We start from the raw sequence: 20,848 nt of genomic DNA on the forward strand, positions 1-20,848 counted from the left end.
TAAATTAAAGAATAAGTAAAATTTAAATAAAATATATATTAATAAAAAAATCTATTATATATTATAAGTGCAATGATATATTATCAATATGATAATATAATGAATGTTAGTATATATAAAGTAATATATCTAAGTAACATATTCCAAATATAATAGTATAAGTATTTAATAAAAATATTTTATATTATGATTAGTTCATATTAGTATATATTGGTTTGTATATGATGACAAACCAAATATAATCTTATATTGCCAAAGTGGCTTAATGAATAGTTGTGATTTTTCACCTAGATACATATTATAAGGAAACAATAATACCATGAAGGATCATCACACATTTTTTATTCTTGATTGGAAGGACTAGAAACGGTTCATTACAGATCGTGCCAGTGTTGATGTTGTCCATGGTGAATATGATGATCCTATCTGTGGTGATATTAACATTAGCACACATGGTGGACATATTAATGATGACATTTCATCATGTGTTGATCTTCTGTAGGCAAAAAATGATCATCTTGCAGAGGTAAATATATTTATAATTTATAATACAATATTAAATTCCATATATATATATATACATATGAACCATAACATGTCAATTTTTTGTTGAACAAAGGAGGTTGACACTATGTCATCTAGGGACTGTCATCATCTTACCTAGATGCCTCAAGATTTCGGTGCCCCATTTACAATATGCACTTTTATCTAGATACATTGAACAAAATTTTAAATAAATAATGAAAACTTAAATTTAATAATGTGTTTGATGTTTTTTTTTAATTTTGTAGGGTGTTTTATGTAATACATGAGGTTGGTATTTCTTTGCACCTTGGCCCATCAATCATTGAGGCTCAACATCATATACCCCTAGAATTTGTTTCATCATTAATTTTAAGTGTCTATATGCTTATTAATTTATGTACAATTTTGATTCATGCCTATTTTTTCCAATTGTAGGTCATTAAATTTTTTAATGATGCATCATGTCTATCTACAGACCCATCAATGAGTTTGGCTATGCATCAAACACCATATGTATGCTTTTCTTCCATAAATTTTGAGTCTTTAAATACTTTATAATTTATGTATATGCAAGTTTGATTCATGCATTAAATATCTTGTTCAAGTGGACACCACCATAAACCTTGGTATGGCTAAAAGATAGAGAAAATACAACCATCAACAATTTTCTTTGTGGTCATGATTAAAATATAAAATTTACAATGTCACTAACACATTTGGATGAATTTATGACAAACTTTTATGTTAAAGCTTTCATTTTCGTTGTATTTTCCATAAATTGAGCAGTTAATCATATCATTTTCCTTGATTTTTTTTCAAACTTTCCTAACATTCTAATGGTGGATGATGAATCGTTAGACATTCTTCATTTCACCTACACTTGTATTCTGGTTGACATGGACATTTCTATGTATATTCCTAAGGAAATCTTAATTAAATCCTGTAAAGGAAGATGGGTTCAAACTTTTAACTTTGAAGGGATTCCTTTCAGGTGTAGAAGATGCTTTAAAATTGGGCATGTGGTGGCCCAATGTGGATTAGAGAAAAAGAAGTTTCTTGCTTCATCGTGGGATGGTGTTTTAGTTCATTATTATATGGTTGAGAAGAAATTTGATGTTGAAAGGAGTTTCTCTCTAGTGGTTATGCAAGATCCTTTATGCTTTGTGCCTTCTTCTCTAGTGGTTTTGGCTTGCGGTGGGGGGATTGCTAAGGCCTCTAACCCTCAAATTGTTAGTGCAATTGTTCGTGGTTGTGTTGAGACCAATGTGCCTTAGTTTTCTTTTATCGTCTCTTGACATGATGGTGTCACTGGGATGGTCTATGTTGTTGTCTTTACACCTGTTTTGTCTCAAGAAAATTGTTGCATGTGATGGGGCTTTTGTCAAAGGTTGTGTTTTATCTATTGAGAGCATTGTTGGTGTTTTCTCTCTAATTGATGTTGGCATTACCTCTCATATGATGTTGTTGGCCCTATCTCTAGTTCTTTAGTGGATATTTTTGGTCTTCCCTTTTAGGGTGTTGAAATTCTAGCATTGGACTCATTGGCTTGGTAGGATGTAGCTACTAAGGTGGAAAAGGGTTGGATAATGGCAAAAGGTTTAAAAAAAACAAGATACCTTTTCGATCTTTTGAAAATGACCCTTTTCTCCCAAAAAGTAGGGCTAAAGATAAACCTTAATGATTTTTAATGGGTTGTTAGGCTAGAGTTTTCTCTAGTTTTTTGCTACATGCTATTTTTTTGTGCAACATTTGTCTCAGGTTGAAGGAATGTTTTGGTAAAACTCTCACCCTGGTCTTAATTCATTCCTTGTTGTAGGCTTTCATGGTTTATCGAATGAGACCAATTCGTAAAAGGTTTCAAATTCCTTCAAAACCATTTTTTACCATTAATCAAAAACATATTAAAACACATATGCAAAGAAATAAAAAGAATACAAAAATACTTAATCACCAACAATCATAAAATCAAGTCAATATTGTCATATGAGATTCTTTTAGCTAGGCCAATATGTTCTTTAATGGAAGCATCAATAAATATTCATTTATTAAATTATTATTTTCTTAAATTGAATGTCTGGAGAATTACCATTGGCCCACCATGAAGGTTGAAGAGGAGCTATACAAAAAGATGGGAAAAAAATGAACAAACAAGTGAGACAATAGATAACTATGATAACACTACCAATGATATTGTAAAAAAGTGTAGAAAAGCTACAAACTACAATGTGAACAAAAACATAATGGTTAAAAAAAGCATATTATGTCAAAGAATTCAAGTCATATGGAGCATGATGAAAAGGCCTATTTAAGGGCGAAAACCAAGGTTGTGTGGGGATGCTGGTACTTGGGTATTTAGGGTACTGGTACAACTATTTTTCAAAATAGGGGATGGGGGTACTTGGGTATGTCAAACTTTTATATATATATATATATATATATATATATATATATATATATATATATATATATATATGTTTGACATACCCAAGTTTGTGTGGGGATGCTGGTACTTGGGTATTTAGGGTACTGGTACAACTATTTTTCAAAATAGGGGATGGGGGTACTTGGGTATGTCAAACTTATATATATATATATATATATATATATATATATATATATATATATATATATATATATATATATATATATATATATATATATATATATATATATATATATATATATATTCTCCCTATTAAGGACAATCTCCTAATTTTGTAGGGTCTTTTATGCAATATCTGAGGTCGGTAGTTCTTCGCGCGTTAGCCTATCAGTCACTAAGCTTGAACATCATATACCCCTAGAATGTGTTTCACCATTAATTTTAAGTGTTTATATGCTTAGTAATTTATGTACAATTCTAATTCATGTCTATTTTTAGCAATTATAGGCCATTGAATTGTTTAATGTTACATCATGTCTATGTACTGACCCATCAATGAGTTTGGTTATGCATCAAACACCATATGTATGCTTTTCTTCCATAAATTTTGAGTCTTTATATACTTTATAATTTGTGTATATGCAAATTTGATTCTTGCATTAAATATCTTGTTTAGGTCGACAACACCATGAATCTTGGTATGGCTACAAGATAGAGCAAATGCAACTATCAACAATGTTCTTTGTGATCATGATCAAAACATAAATTTTACAATGTCACCAACACATCTGGATAAATTTATGACAAACTTTTCTGTTGAATTTTTCATTTTCATTGTATTTGTCATAAATTGAGTAGTTAATCTTATCGTTTCCTTTATTTTTTTCAAACATTCCTAACATTCTAATGGCGGATGATGAATCGTTAGACATTCTTCATTTCACCTACGCTTGTAATCTGGTTGACATGGATATTTCTATGGATATCCCTATGGAAATCTTAATTAAATCCTCTAAAGGAAGATGAGTTCAAAATTTTGACTTTGAAGGGATTCCTTTCCGTTGTAGAAGATGTTTTAAAATTGGGCATGTGGTAGCCCAATGTCGATTAGAGACAAACAAGTTTATTGCTTCATGGTGGAATGGCATTTCAACTCATTATTATATGGTTGAGAAGAAATTTGATGTTTAAAGGATTTTCTCTCTAGTGGTTGTGAAAGATCCTTTGTGTTTTGTGCCTTCTCCTCTAGTGGTTTTAGTTTCCAATTGTGAGATTGCTAAGGCCTCTAATCCTCAAATTGTTAGTACATTTGTTGGTGGTTGTGCTAAGGCCAACATGCCTTAATTTTCTTAAATGATCTCTTGTCATGATGGTAAATGTTGTTGGCTCTACACATATTTTGTCTCAAAAAATTGTTGCATGTTATAGGGCTTTTGTCAAAGGTTGTGTTTTATCTGTTGAGAGCATTGTTGGTGTTATATCTCTAATTGAGAAATCTTCAGTTCAAAGAACTTCTGACTAACAACCCGCACTACCACCTCTATGAGAAATTCATGTTTGAAGGCAAACATTCCATTCAAGTGTTGTTGTTTTTTTTTGTCATAGAAAGGGCTCCATTATATCTTACAATGAAACACCTACCTCTTGATCAGCACGCTTCTTAAAAGGCGATAATTGGAAGTAGGAAATTGTGAGATTGTCCTTAATGGTGGAATGATTCTTCATTCTCTCCTCATTTAATGAGGCACACATTACCAAATGTGCAATTTGTCCCCCATAAAAGCTTTTTATGAAACTCATTTAAAAAAATCTTGGATTTGTTTTCCTTTGGTACTCGTGAGTTCAACCCTAAAAGAATTTACTTTGAAATTCAATCTCATGCTTAAAGGCTCTTTGGGATGTTGCACAATATCTAATTAATTTCATAGAGTTACTCATCCACTTGCAAGTGGTGCTAAATCTGTAGACTCTTCTACCACCACTTCTATTATGTTCAGTGTACTGGTATGGGTATGACTATTTTTCAAAATAGGAGATGGGAGTACTTAGGTATGTCAAACTTTTATATATATAAGGTATTATTTTATTAAGATTTATAAAGAAAGGTACATAAAGTAGCTTTATAAAAAAGTCATCGAGGATCCTCCATGAGAAAAATTATAAACAAATTGAAACCAACCTAACTAACACAGGGAATATTTGCATCCTAATAGGAATTTTTACAAAATCACAAACCCCAAAAGCCAACCAACCCACCCTACAGTTGTTCATGCAAAGGTGGAAGGATCACACAAACCAATGGACTAGCAGACAAATTGTAGTGTGAGCACCTGCCAATTACTAATAAAGTTTTTTGTTACCCTATCTTGGTCTACTGATTTTTCATCAAAATTTTGCATTGTTGCTACAACTGAATCTTCGCCACAATTCAGCCATCAACCTGATCTCAAATCTCAATCTCAAAAAATTGGATTTTGTTTCGCTAAATGGAAAATTACATCACCTTGAATCAAACCCCCCACAATCTCATATAAACAATGATAAGCTTCCTTGAGAGGGTCATAACCAATCATCCCTAATCCGCCTCAAACCAAAAACTAGCATTTTCATTTTGTTTTTATTTTCACATCATAATTAGTGAAGGAAACATAGGAACGCCTAGCATTATACATTCCATGCAAGAACCTATAAGTGGACAATTCTTCAAGGTCTCTCACATTCAAGAACAGGTGGTACAAAACCTTGAATCCTCTTGTCCATCATGGCATTTACCTTCCATTTTGGCCATTCGTCATCATCCCTTCACATGTGAGGGTTTTGAGCCCGAATTTGTAAACTTCGCACTATTTCCGCTTTCATCTTTTCGGCTTTAGTGTGCCCCAAGTTTCATAGCCTTCACATATTCATTTAGAACATGAATCATAACTAGTAATTTGAGCAAGTACTAGCCCTCATGTGCTTGTTTTAACCTCGCATGTCACTAACCCTTTGTGAATCTCCACACAAAGGGAACAAAGTTTGTTCCTTCAATCCTCTCGAGCCCTAATGCTTGCTCTCCCACTCAAAAGCCCACATTTGGAGTGGAGAAATGGAGGATTTCTTCCATTCCAATTCTTAAGTGGGTTAGGACCAATTTCCTCATGACATACCTAATCCTCGGATTCAGTTTGCCCAGCTAAAGTGCCCATGCCATTGATATGGAAAAAACATTTGTGTTGGTTCAGTGCATGTTCTTCAGTTCAAAGAACATCTCACTCACAACGTGCACTACCACCTCTATGAGAAATTTGTGTTTGAAGGCAAACATTTCATGCGAGTGTTGTTTTTTTTTGTCATAGAAGGTTTTGCTTGTTTACACCATTAACTACAAATGAAGCGTCCATGTTGTCTTACAACAAAACACCTACCTCTTGATAAACAAGCTTCTTAAGAGGCGATGATTGGAAGTAGGAAACTGCAAGATTGTCTTTAATGGTGGAATGATTCTCCATTCTCTCCTCATTTAATGAGACACATTACCAAATGTGCAATCTGTCCCCCATAAAAAAAATTTATGAAACTCATTTTAAAAAAGTTTGGATTTGTTTTCTGTTGGTACTTGTGAGTTCAACCCTAAAAAAATTTACTCTGAAATTCAAATCTCATGCTTAAAGGCTCTTTGGGATGTTGCACAATATCTAATTAATTGCCTAGAGTTACTCATACACCCGCAAGTGGTGTTAAATCTGTAAACTCTTCTACTACCACTTATATTACATTCAATGTTAGAGCCCAGCTGGACATTCAATCAGTGTCCTTGTTTCCCAATCTCTTGATGTGTGTGAATTTGAAATCCTTCAAAGTAGAAAGTTCGTGTCTAATGTTTAAGATATAATTTTGGAGATGCCAAGCATCCAATGAAGCTTTAATTATTGTAATTTTTATGATAAGGGAGTCACCTTCCACATCAAGTTTGGTCACCCCCAACTTCTTGTTAGCTTTGATTGCTAGTAAAGTAGATTTTGGTTCAGCCACACTATTTGTTCCATCTTGTGATCTCTTACCTCCTAGAGCAATCAAGTGCCCCTTTGCATCCCACACGTAAAGGGCATGGGTTACCTTTTGAGGCCCCATTAAAGTTGTATTTCTACCATCCACCTAGTGGTTTTTCCCAAACTACGGGCTCCTTTGAAATAGAAGAAGTAAGATTAACCTCACCAAGACCATTCACATACTTTATATAATTTAATATTTATAGAAAGTCCAAAATTTTGAGCCATGACAATGATTTTTCAAAACAAGAACAATAATAAAGTTTGTAAATATAATGTATTGTTTTCAGTGTTAGATTTGCTATATGTTTGTCATAATATGATAAATGTTTAGATGTATAACAAAGAAGGAAGACTTTAAACATGAACAAGAAAATCATAAATCATATGACAATAAAATATTGCAAATGATAAACTTCTGACATGAACAGTGGAAATTTTACTGCTAATCGCTATTGTATCAAAGTTTCAAACTGATTACATATTAAATTAAATTTGATAGCCAACAAGTTGATTCACAAATAAAAACAAAAACAAAAATCAGAAACCTTAATCAAAGCCCTTAACTAGGATGCTCTCCAGTGAGTATCCAGTACATGGGTATGTAGATAAACATACCCATGCAACCTAGACTAAAAGAGGCAGAAATTTTAATAGCATAGCTAAGAACCAGCTTTCATCACCTTTGATGTGAAAATGGGTAGAGATGGACTACCCCAAAAAAATATGTAAGACAACTTTCATTCTCTTGTAGCACACACGTAGTTGAAACCGTGTAGCACTTCGCCATGGAGTGTGCAGTATATAAATATGTTTCTGGGCAGTGTTAGAATATTTTGAAGAGTCAAAATGAGCTCCTCGTGAAAACAAGGCTTCACAAGCTTCTTGGCAAGGGTTCTTCTATAGATTGTTGATGTTGTGGCTTTTCATCCACATTATTAAATTCCTTCATTCATTCATTTACTTTTGTACAGATGTTTAATGCTCGACTTATACCTACATTTATCAAGTTTTGAACATAGGAATGTTGTATAAATGACACGACAACATTACTTGTAAAAGAAGGGTTCTGCACTCATTGTGCACCACATGTAAATTTAAACATTTTTCCCTAATTTGTTCAACCTTATTGCAATTTTGTGTACTTGCAATCTCAAATATTTTTGAGGTTCTGATTAACGGTCATTTCATATGCGGTCCATAAATTTTGTTGATGGCATTTTCATTAGCCCTTGATAATAAATCTCACCATAAAAAGAATGACCAAATTCAGATAAGAAGCCATGACTTGGTGAAAGCACTGTAGAACAACAATTAACGAGAATTCTCAAACAATACCTCACCATTCTAAAAAATCCCCAATACTAGAGGTCTTGGAAATTGTTGTTTGTTTCACAATTTGAGTCTTTTGCTAGCATTTGGCATCTCTAGAAGACTTTGCTCAATTCTGAATATTTTGTTTTCTTATTGATTTTTCAATTGTTTTTGGATTTTTCAAGAAATATGCAAACTAAAAGATAACTAACAAACAAATCTGAACTACATATAATAAATAGCATTCATTATTGAAAATACTTGACAATCTAGAAATGTCTCAAACCGTACTAGGCATAATAATAAGATTTTTGCATTCGAATAGAAAGATCCCCAATGTTGATTGTTGCTGCCCACAAATGGAGTTGATGCCAATTGAGAAAGGATTTAACAATTGCAAATGATGATACTTTGCAATTCTCAAACCCTTGTATTCACTTTCCAAGCAATGGCATGGCTTGATAATTTAGAATGATGCCCAAACACAAACCTACCTACCTCAAATACAAACACCTCAGCTACAAATAATGGTTGCCGAGCTGAAAATGGGTCTCCCACAAATGCAAAGTTGTCTAAGAAGACATCGATTGTTCCTTTGCTCTCATTGTTCCCAATATCTCAAAATTCAATCACCCAAGAACTTGTTGAGGTTTGCGTCCCAACAATCCAGACTTGAGGGTTTCCTCCCAAGCCACAACATCGCTCTCCCAGAGCAATTCCAAATATCATAAGCTTCAAAATGTCAAAAGATGCTCCACAATTAAACTCTCGTCTCCTTATATCTCCTCCCAAATGCAAATCAAACCCTAGAGGAGAGATATACTTTGCACTTTATAAAAAAATAGTATTTTCCCAAATAAAGGCGTCCAACTATAAGAAAAACATTACTTTATTAAAATATCATAACTCAAGGCACCATAAATTCTTTGAATAGTGAAAATAGGTTATAATAATTCAAGACCTTTCCAACGAACTATAACACATAGGCATACCTAACCAAATGAGGCAATTATCCCCTTATTACTCCTAAATGGCTATATAAATAACCTTATTATAATTTATTTAATAGCTAACTTAGGAAATATTTAAATATATTAAAACATTTCCCAAATAGTGTCTAATAGCCCAAAACAACTAACCAAGCATGAAACTGACCCTGCCACCTCTCTGTGACTTAAACCAAACAAGTAGCTTCATCCCTAAAATCTAGGGGAACAAGCTGTTGAAAAAATGTTCAACGCTCCCCTCGAGATTCATGACAAGGGCTTAACCGCCTCAGGTACTATAAGTTGAATGGTTGTATCGAGCATTGACAAATCAATCTTTTGGTGCAACGACAACCCCACTCTAACAAATGGTATCAAAGCTTAGTCACAAGTTCGAATCCTCAAATCCTCGAGTAATGTTGAAGGGGAGATTGTTGGAAAAATGTTCAACGCTCCCCTCAGAATTCGTGACAAGGGCTTAATCGCCCCCTGTGTACTATAAGTTGAATGGTTGTATCGAGCATTAACAGATTGGTCTTTTGGTGCAACGACAACCCCACTTTAACACATGCTAATCTCCATCCAAAATGCACTAAAGACAACAAAGTACTTTTTTTTCAGATTCACAGAAGTGTAGTGATTTTTTTTTCCAATTTTTTTTTTGGACTACAAACTTTGCAGATCATGAAGATCAATTGCTGAAATTTTCAAAAAAATTCATGATTTTTTTTATTTTTTGAAAATTGGTCAACTGTACAGTTTGGATAGATGATAGTTGCGTCCAAATCTAGGGGTGCTCCTAGAAACTAGGGAACATGCCCTATTGTCTTGAAACTGAAATCAAGGAATGGTCCATGGATCCTCAAATCTAGAAACCATCACAACCTCCTAAAATTTAGGGAATTCCCCTAAAATCAAGGAACTACTCCCAGCTGGCCCACAAATTGCCTGAAACACCAAATCCGGTCACCGAATATTCGATGCGAGTCTCCATCCACCACTGCTAGCCTACAAGACCCCCATAATAGGCTAATTCACGTGTATCTGCTACACACGCTAAAGAGGGTACATGAAACGTTCACATGCAATAGTTCTTTATGTAACAATTTTTTAAAAATTTATTTATTTATACATGGAGGTATACCCGCGACCTAAGCCCAGCGATGACCAATGGCCCATGCGAGCTTAGGGCGAGACTAGTCCCCCATGGGTGAAGAGCAACAACGCGCAAGCCACTCTCGCCGGTTAAACCCGGAGTTGGAATCAAACCCGAGACCATAGGGGTGACCCACGACTTCAAACCTATCCATCAACCGTTCGCACTATGGGTTGCCCCTTTATGTAACAATAACAATATTATTATTCAATGCAAATCAACAAGGATTTTTCCCCCACTAATAAGCAGTTAGAATGCAGTCAGAATTTTTTTTAACAAAGAACAGATTTCTCCCATCAAAATCAAATAAAAACAATCGTCTTCCCAAAAGACATCTCCATTAAAAAAAGAAAAGAAAGTAGCTAGTTAAATTAATATACAAAATAGTTGCTAGATTAACGCGTTTAACTTAAAAAACGGGGCCTTGAACAAAGATAGGCCAAATGCCATTTTACGCAATGGAATAATTCTTTTCTTTAATAAGCTGGAGTATGCAGCAACATTTTTTTCCAAATATCTTAAAACTAAGAAAGCTCTATGACAGCTGCGAATTCATCATTAGTCGTTGATTTCTTCGGAAACACCTTTCAAATGAAGGTGTTTTTCCCGCTTTTGAAACTCTGTGATTCCCTTCCCACTGCCAGTTACACCCACCTTACCCTTTGGGTCATCTGGAGATTTGAAAATGCTTTCTTTCTTTCGTCCAGAGAAAAATCCAATCTGCATAAAAAAATGAATGACATTAGGAGTTTGTGAAACGTCGGAAAAATGATATTCTTGGATGATACATAATCTTTAATAATAGTTGATGAAATAAAACTTCAACCTATCCAAATATCAACTACCTTCTTTGATTGTGATTTTGTTGTTTGGAATTGCTGCCAGGCATTTTGCCGCTTATTTTGAGTCACCTCCTGTTGCTCAAGGCGTACCTTTGACTTGAAAGCATGGATTTTCTTCCTCTTAGCGGCTCTCTATAAAGAAAAAGATTTAAAACATAGTCAATCTAAAGATGTACAATTGCATAGAGCATGGTCTCGTGTTAAACTCCTGTTAAAATATGTTTAATATGTTTAAATATGCATCTGTTTTAATAATCTTATACCTCCATAATTTTGGAAAATAACAGGCATTCTCATATGATAGAAAAGCAACAGAATATATAACGAAAAATGGAAACCCAAACAAACAAGAGAAGAACATAAACCATCAGCAGGATCCTACTGCAGTTCCCATCACTTACCACATCCTCGGGATCATCAGGATTAATTCGAAGCTTTGGTGGTAACTCACGTGAGAATACATCAACAACAGCAGCTTGCGCAATTTTTCGCTTGATGGCCTGCTTGGTAGCTTCAGCTTGCTTTTCGGCCTCTAGCAAGGCATTTACAGCTCCTTCCTGTCTTGACCTTACATTTGCAAAGTCAACCTAAATTGAAAAAATAAAATATTAGTTCACTTTATTCCCCACAATGAATACAATGAGTTTTGGACATTGAAACTGAATAAAAGTTAAATATTTTGGCACACAGTCATACAAAATATACCTTGGTTTATGCTAGCTAAAGTAAATGTTGGCTTATACAATTTTTGCAGTTCCAAAGTCATCTGTATCAAATTACTACAGATTCTGTAACATGTAAGATGCTATGTAAATTACCTCCTCCTTATTGCCCCACTCATCATAGATGACGATGTATCCAATTGGAGTAATACTCTCAACTGTTGCATCATACCTGAAACAAACCACCACCAAAGTTTATATATCTAAAATTTTCTCCCAACTCACATCTACAGCATATCTAAATACAAGAAAAGACTTAAGAATAAGAAAATTAGAATGAAATAAAAACATACCACTCTCCATCGGCACTCCAGACAGCTTGAACTTTAGCACCATCTGGAAATGTGTCACCAGATTCTATAGGTGAATTTGAATCCTGCGATAGTGAAGACAGAAATCTTACTAAGAATTCATAAAATAAAAGATGGAGCTCTCTTAAAAAAAAATGTATTCCATGGGAATGCTTCCCCTGCAATTTCCCACCAGCACCCATCTTGGGGGCAGTACGGGGATGCAGTATTTGCCATCCCCAAAGATGTCCTGCACCATCCCCAGAACGAGATTTTCAAACCCGTACAGTATGCAGGGACAGCATTCTGTACCGGGGATGCCCTAGCCATCCCTTGGCTATCCCCAGGATGAATTTCCATCCCTGATAACCCAGCCAAAAAGAAAACAGCCAAACATTAAAAGAAATTTGAAAAAAAAACATTTTCTACTTAAATGTTTACTTGACTTTGCCAGTCCCACGAGTTTAAAAAGGCATTAAATTTTTTGAAACCCTATTTAAGGAGATCAAAAGACCAAAAATTGCCGAGAACTAAGAGGAGCAACAGCAGCTAGTAAAAAAAGTGCAGTTTAGAGTTGCAAGAGGAGCTTCTGCCATCAAATCTTCTTCATTCCAAGTATGTTTTCATTTTCTATTTGTTTATTTCAACTTTGTGATCACTTTTTCCCATTTTCCATTTGTTTTGCAACACATAAGGAGGGCATCTTCAGTGAAATAATTTCTATTTTTTAAACTTGCAGCACTAGATTACATCCATTAATCATGAGCAGCAGGGAGAGTGACGGGAGTAGTGATAGCATGGATGTTGTAATGCAATGAATGAATGAAAGAAGAATTTTAATAACGTCCACGAGGCCAAAGCAGCCTATGGGACCCGCCTGCTAACGACTAGCCTAATCCAGCTGTAATCCTTTAACTAATTCTTCTCTTCTTCGGTGCATTTTGATGATCAGGTTTGCGGTCTTATCTAACTGCTTTTCTTCAAAGAGGTGGCCCATACTGCTGTTTTCTGACATCTCTGAATACCTGGATCTGATGTCGCTGTACGCCAGGCAATCCATGACAAAGTGATGCTCTGTCTCAATTGCTCCCGTCTCACAGAATAGGCAGGTCCTATCTTCCAATTCCTCTTTTGGCACATTCCATCTACCCATCTCGCATCTGTGAGAACTAGTTCTGAGCTGACCTATAAACATTTTGGCCTTCCACTTAATTGCCATGCCTTTGTGGCATGCATTGGGGTTAAATTCCTTACTATAATAAAAAAAATTTCCTCCCCATGTGCCTTATCCACATGTTGTTGCGGAATCTTTCAAGAACAAACTTCTTAATTTCTTCCGTGCTATCCAAAGAAAAAGACATTGTACTACAGAAGCCATAGGAGTGTCTTCCACTGATATGGATGTAGCAGAGGCGGCAATCTTTAACCCATTTGAATGCCCTTCCCAAGACCTCAAAAAATTTGCAAAGGTCCATTCAACCCCAAGAAACCTCTCGCACAATTTGCTACAAAAGTAGACATGATAAGAAAAACATTCTGGAGATAGTAGGGAATGAGAGTGTCATTTGTGTCATGAGCATTATTTCGGGAGCTATACTAGAGTCCATGGCCATCTTATGTGGATGAATGGGAGTGTCATTTGTGCAATGAACATTATTTTGGGAGCTATACTGGAGTCTATGGCCATCTTATGTGGATGAATGGGAGTGCCATTTGTGCCATGAACATTATTTTGGGAGCTATACTAGAGTCTATGGCCAGCTTATGTGGATAGGTAGTCAAGGGGTCAAAGGTAGCAAAAACAAAACACGAGAACATAAACTTGAGGCAACTAGATTGCACATGAAGGAAGAGGCATTAACAGCAGGGACTTCAATAGAGAATGTGCAAGCTATTATGCCTTTGACTCATCCTTCTCACAGGGAAGAAAGTGCCACACCCACTCCCACTTCTATGAAAGGAAAGGGAAAGAAGAGTAAAAGAGATATCGATATTGCTGATTTGATTAATTTGCAACCAAAAAAGGCAGTTGAATCATCTATTGCCAAATATTTTTTTGGCTCAGGCTATACCATTCCATGTGTCATGTTCCTCATATTTTAAACAAATGTGCAAAGATATCTATGTTGTCGGTCCCTCGTTTATACCACCTAGAGAAACAAAACCATGCACCACCCTTCTTAAGAGAGAGTACTCAAAAGTGAGAATTCAATGGAGGATGTGAGGAATGCATGGTTAAGGGAAGGGTGCTACATCATCATGGATGGACGGACTAATATCAAACATTGGTCACTCATCACTCTTATTGTCCTAGCATAACAAGCTCCCATTTTCTTAGAATTATACATTATTCAGGGAAAAGGAAGGACGCAGCCTTCCAATTTCAGATTTTGAGAGATGATATAAAAATGGTTAGACCCACTAATGTTGTGCAAGTAGTCACTAATTCAGCCTGGGTGTGTAAGTTAGTAACTTAGTTGGATTGATGGTGGACGGTATAAAGCACACTTTTTGGACCCCATATTGTGTGCATGCATTGGACACCACCCTGAATGAGAATGATAAAAGTAATCGAATAGGCACTGATCTCTGATGCTAGAGATGTGTGAATGTTTATTTGCAACCATCACACATGTCTTTCACTATTTAGGACATTCTCCAATGAGGAACTTCCTTAAGCCCATGGAGACTAAATATGCTAACTACTTTATTTTGTTGGCGAGGATGCTTGAGGTATAGGAGAACCTAGAATCCATGGTGGTTAATGCAGAGTGGAGTAGATGGCATAAGTCCCAACACACAAGAGGGTAGAAGTGTGAAGCAAATAATCCTTGATGATGATTGGTGGTACGCATTGGGGTAAGAAAATTGTTATTACTGATTTAATAAACTATTTTCTGATCTTCACATAGGTAATTTTATTATTTAAGAATTAAGAACTTTAATATTTAAGATGTTTCTAACTTGTAACTTGCTTACACTTGCTTCTTCATTAAGCCTATTGTGCAGGTTATTAGATATTTGATACAGACTCCTAAGTTTGGAGAGATTTGTGAGACCTTTGATAGCATGCTTGGGCAGATCAAACAAAATATTGATAGTAGAGACCCTACTTTGGGATTTTGTGAGGAGTATCTTAGGCCCATTGTGATGCAACGATGGAATATAATGAACACCCCACTTCACATGGCAGCATGTGCTCTCAATCTCAAATGGTATACACCGAGACTAGGGAGAGTGGCTCCATCTGCAGATGACAAGGTGAGTCTCAAATCTGAAATCTCAAGTTTTCACTTTAAGTTTCAAATAAAATATAAGATCTCTTATGATTATCTATTTATTATTTAACATATTTTTTGTGTTCAACATAGGTGAAGGAGGGCTTCTATAAGGCCCTTTCAAGAATAAAAAATGTACAATGAAGATGATTCTACTAAACTCAGGGGTCAATGGATTGCATTTGTCAATCTTTGTAGTCCAATCTTTGGCCAACCAAAGGAAAGGACAGATAGAGCTACATTAGCTCAAACTGGCCCTATTAGATGGTTGAGATGGCATGGTAGGGATGCACCTGAGCCAAAAATACTTGTTTGTATTTGTTCATAGGTTGCCAATTCCTCTGCTGCAAAGAGGAATTGATCCGAATATAGTAGCTTCATCCAATCTAGAGGAATAACTTTACCTCTAGATGATTGGAGAAGTTAGTAGCTATTCACGGTGCATCAACTGGTAGAGTATTGAGTATTGTCAAACTCCAGCCTTACATGGGGAAGTCAATCCCAAAGATGCTATGCAGGTTGAGGAGGACAAAACACCTCTACAATTGCTTAGGGTTCCATTGGATAAGGAAGACCCTCATCCTGCTAGTGACTCGGCATCTGCCTTTGATTTGTATTTAGATTCCTAGACCTACCATGTGCTGTATATGAACAACCATATATTTGCCGATAAATTATTGATTACGATTATTATGGACAGTTGATTATGGAGTTCTTTAGTATTTCAATTATAGACTTATGTCTATTGTTTATATTTCAATATTTTATGTCATTTCAAGCATGAAACTTGGAGCCTTGGAATTTTTTTGCTATAGCCATATTTTGACAATGAAAGCATTTGACTTTTGTTAACTTGCTATGTATTAAGCTTCTAAAATGTGTATGGTGAATGGTTTATCAATGTTATGATATGCATATTGAAATCTCTCTCTATACATATAAAAATTCCCCTATTTTTTAAATAGTTGGTCCATACCGTCGCCTAAAAATTGGCAGTGAAGTTGAACTGTACCCATACTGGAAACACATCCCCGACCCCTGAAACATGCCCAACCCAGAAACTCCACGAAACATACCATTTTTTAAATTTCTCTGTGGGGAAGTTTATCAGCATTGACATAAATAGAAAAATAAAATAATGACAATTTGAAGTCAAGGGATGGACATATATTTAGCGATATTAAACTGTTTGCACAAAATAATTTGACTGTTAACACCAAGGTCAAATTGTAATCAGAAATGACCTGGCAGCCCCCAAGAGTAAAAGTCAAACTCACACACAGAAATCTCTCAGCAGAATCTCAGGGAAAACTTGCCAAAGAAAAAATATAAAGACCGTTCACATTTTCAAATTGAGAAACTGTTTCTTGGTCCATGGGAAACCTACTTTCCATGAAAATGAACATACAAAACATCCAATAATTAGTGAAGCATTATAGTAAAATGGAGTTTACTAAACTCATTTCAATATTCATGAAGCGCAGTTCTGTTAATTAGATTCAAAAAATGTGTGGGGTACATGAAATGTGTAGACTTGGAGTGTTATCAAAAACTCCGTAGTAACTTTACAGAGAATTCGGTCTTTGTATTGTTACCTAAAGTCTATGCTCAAACTACCCTGGAACAGTGCTGGAACTATTACTTGAACATTCAATAATATAAAACTACATACCTAAATTATCGTTATCTTAAAGTAATGAAATTTGGTCTAACAAACTAAAAATACTGCTTAATAATTTTAATTAAAACCATTAATTTATATGAATATACCTCATTGTTCACCATCCTGTTCTGATATTGTTGCTCAGAAGTTGAAACAGAAGTGGCATTATTAGGCTCTCCACCTTCTGTTTGGGATTGTTTAGCAGTTGCCAAAAGTTCCTCCGTGAGTGCAATAAGCTGCATCAAAAGTCAATTTTATCAGTCAGCTACTAGATATAATTTTCATTGAATTTTCATAGTTATATTCAACCTTAACTAAAATGAAGGTGGTCTGAAGTTAGAAGAAGCTCGAGGATAGTAAAATTTGTATTATGAGGACAAGCCACCCCAAGGTAAGAACACCTGCACAAGAAGCAAATGACGGGATGGACACTGTCAAAAGGATCTCACACACCTAATAAGGTATAATTTTATAGGTATGATCAGCAGCTTGAATGTCAGTGTGTATAAAATTCTACAGCCATGAGACACGGCGGCGGTTGCTGCTATATCATTCATGGCAATTGAAGAATTCAAATTAATCTCATCTCACCTTGAGAAGGAACTCCAAAACAGAAGTCTTCTGCCGTTATGCAGCTGTATCGTGCTGCCCTGCTTGAACAACATTGATGGTTCCTTAGGACACACAACCATTTCTATCTCTAACTTGCACACTTTTCATTCATTCAGCAATTACACACCACATAATTACATTACCTCTCTTTCGGAAGGTGGGACTCTAAATTAAGGTGCACCCCCAGCATCCAGTGGACCAAAACTTGACCAATTGCAAATGAAATTAACTTTATAGCCGAAAGAGTAGTAAAATAATCTTACCTCTCGCAGTTCTTTCTCCATTTCTGTGTACTCGGAATTTCCTGGGTCTTCGGCCAAGAGCTCTCTGACCTATTTTAAATAATATTAATAAGAGTAAGTTTCCACAATCCATAAGAGTTTTCATCCTGATGACGGATCACAGAGTGTGATCCAAAAAATTGATGAAAATACTCTTACTAAATCGATTCCAGAAGTAACAACTGAAAATATTAATAAAATCAGTAAATAAAAATATGGAGCAAATAATTGTAAACAGAAAATTTGCAGGTTTCGGGAAAAGTCTCTCTTTACTACAAAGCAACCCCCAAATTTAGAAGGGTTTTGAGGCAGTGAATACGACATTTCAGGATACGCTAGATTTATGGGGTTAATTCATGAGTACGGAGACTTTTAAACTATCCCAGCATCACTACTGCCCTGGCCAAATCTCAAATCATGGAAATAAATTAAAACGAAAACTCCATGGCGAATATCAACAAAAGTTTTGATATTGTCGAATTTGGAAAAGCTTAAGATAGTACCTGTTGCAGCTGCTCTTTGTATGTATTGACATTGAGGTCGAGTTCCTCAATGCTCATTTCCTCCCCACCTTGCATTCTTGTCTCTTGTCCGCAATACCAAAAGATTCAATGTTATCTTTCACAGATCAAATCTCAACGAAGAGTGAAATTTCAGAGGAAATCCCTAGCAGAAAGTAATCACGAGTTGGAACGATCGGGAAAATTATTTATCTAGGGTTTGCTCCAGCGATTTCACAGAATTTCAGATCAATATAAAAAAGAAACCTGGATAATTGTACGGTTTGCAACTTTTCTAGCCTGAAATTTCATGAGCTTTTGATTTCTTACTTTCCCGATCGAAATAAAGTCGGCCCTGTTTTATCTCCGTTTAAATCAGGAGAGATTTCTCCGACACGTTTTTAAAAAAATAATAATAATAAACGTATTCAGATACTGAAATTTGCATATTTCGGTCTTCTATGTTTAATATAATTATTTTTTATTTATAGATAGGAGAAAGGTATGAGTAGTGGCTATGATTAATTTTGTGTGCTTATATCTCTTAAAAGATACATCAGATTTGGATGATTTCTTATCAGATTTGGACGATTTCTTTTTTGTTTTCTTTATATCTGACTTGAATGTCTAAATATAAGGTTTTTGGTTATGGATATTAGTGATGCACATTGTAAGAATCATTAGGGGAGACGACCTAGTATTACCCATGCTCTAATGGTCGTTACGTCTACCATTATAGATCCTCCCAATTATCACTCATAAAAAGCCTCAAAAAATGATAGCACGTGTACTAATAGTCGATTACACATGTACTAATAGTTGATCATTTTTTAGCTTTCTTGGTTACTAATTGTCCATTTGAGCAAAAAAAAATTGGTGAGCGGCTATTAGGGGGTGAACATAATGGGTTTTGGATGTACATTTTAAGATGACACTTTTAGACCACCTCGCACTCTATGAGTTCTACAAAGAGCTCTGTAAATTCGAAAAATCTAAAACGTTAGCTTTAAGCTCTTTACTCACCTATGGAGGTTCACCAAAAAATTGACAAATTTTGACATACGAATTAGGAGTTCTAGGTGCCCTATAAAGCCTCACTAGGGCACCCAAAAGAAATTAACCTAAAGTTTCACTAAGTTTATCAAATATTTTTTTTAAAGACAATAATTAAACAACAACAGATGTAATATAGCAAAAACAATAACTCACATACATAAAAACAATCAATCATAAATAGGTTACATCTCTTAAGGGTCCCATGATGTTGAATCTCATTTATATAAGTTTTATTAATACTAAATCCGATACACAACAATTACACATCATAGAATAACTACAAGTATGAATCCAATTAAATAATATACAATTATATAAATGTCACTTGGCAATAATCAAAATGCATAATCATCCAGTGTATAAGTCATAGGGGATGAAAAGCTCAAAGAATATACATCATCTCATTAGATCTCTGAAAATCAAATATAATGCAACAGAGTATAACCATCCAACAGAAATACAAGATCAAAAAGAAAGGAACAATTGCACAAGTACATCTAGCAACAACATTCAACGGTCGGATCTCAATGGTATAAGAAAATGCACCAAAACTCGACCTCGTGGAACCTAAATGACCCACTCTCACTGTGTTGAGGAGATAATCTCAAGTCCCAAATGGATAACAAACCACAAGTCATAACCAACATCTAGGTCAAGAAAACACCTGAAAGTAAACTATCTCAAAGGTACCAAGACACAAGTAACATCTAAAGCAAGAGCCAACAAAGACACGTAGGAAAACTACTATTAAGTGAGCAAGTGTCATCGCATTAGCCAACTCTAAGGTTACCCTAGCTACCTCTCTAAACTTCGGCCCCCTAGTTTCTCTATGCAGCACCAGTATCCTTTCGTACAAACAAGGCATACTAATGAAGCAAGGTTGCAACCAAGCATCCTCTCTACTCTCATCCTAGCCTATACTAGCACTTGAGGCATGGGTGAGAAAAAATATGACTCTTCTTAATAAAATGTTATCTCTTATTAAAACAACTTAACAACTTAAAATGTTATCATTTTACTCTCATTTAATAAAATGTTATCACTTATCAAAACAACTTACAATGGGTTACACAAGCAACCTCTTTAGGGCTCTGGGCTCCATTGCAAGCCACTTCCCAATGTACAAATAGATTACCTACCCTAGGCTCATTAAAAGTACAACTCATATAATCACAATTTTCACCTCAATCCTTTACAAGAAAGTGGAAA

At 35.2% G+C, this 20,848-nt stretch overlaps 1 protein-coding gene across 1 annotated transcript; it reads right to left on the minus strand.

Moving 5' to 3' along the window:
• Positions 1-10,716: 10,716 nt before the first annotated feature.
• On the minus strand, positions 10,717-18,958 carry LOC149567223 (nucleic acid binding/RNA binding protein). Its single transcript, XM_089820401.1, has 8 exons — positions 18,587-18,958; positions 18,066-18,134; positions 17,298-17,426; positions 12,253-12,335; positions 12,056-12,131; positions 11,639-11,824; positions 11,241-11,369; positions 10,717-11,115 (listed from the first exon to the last, which is right to left on the minus strand). The coding sequence occupies exons 1-8, from the start codon at positions 18,659-18,661 to the stop codon at positions 10,954-10,956; spliced, it is 909 nt and encodes a 302-aa protein (XP_089676527.1). The 5' UTR covers positions 18,662-18,958; the 3' UTR covers positions 10,717-10,953.
• Positions 18,959-20,848: the final 1,890 nt, after the last annotated feature.

Source organism: Cupressus sempervirens, chromosome 3 (genome assembly GCF_028749045.1).
Source record: "Cupressus sempervirens isolate cs-2001-9-10 chromosome 3, ASM2874904v1, whole genome shotgun sequence".
Lineage (NCBI taxonomy): Eukaryota > Viridiplantae > Streptophyta > Pinopsida > Cupressales > Cupressaceae > Cupressus > Cupressus sempervirens.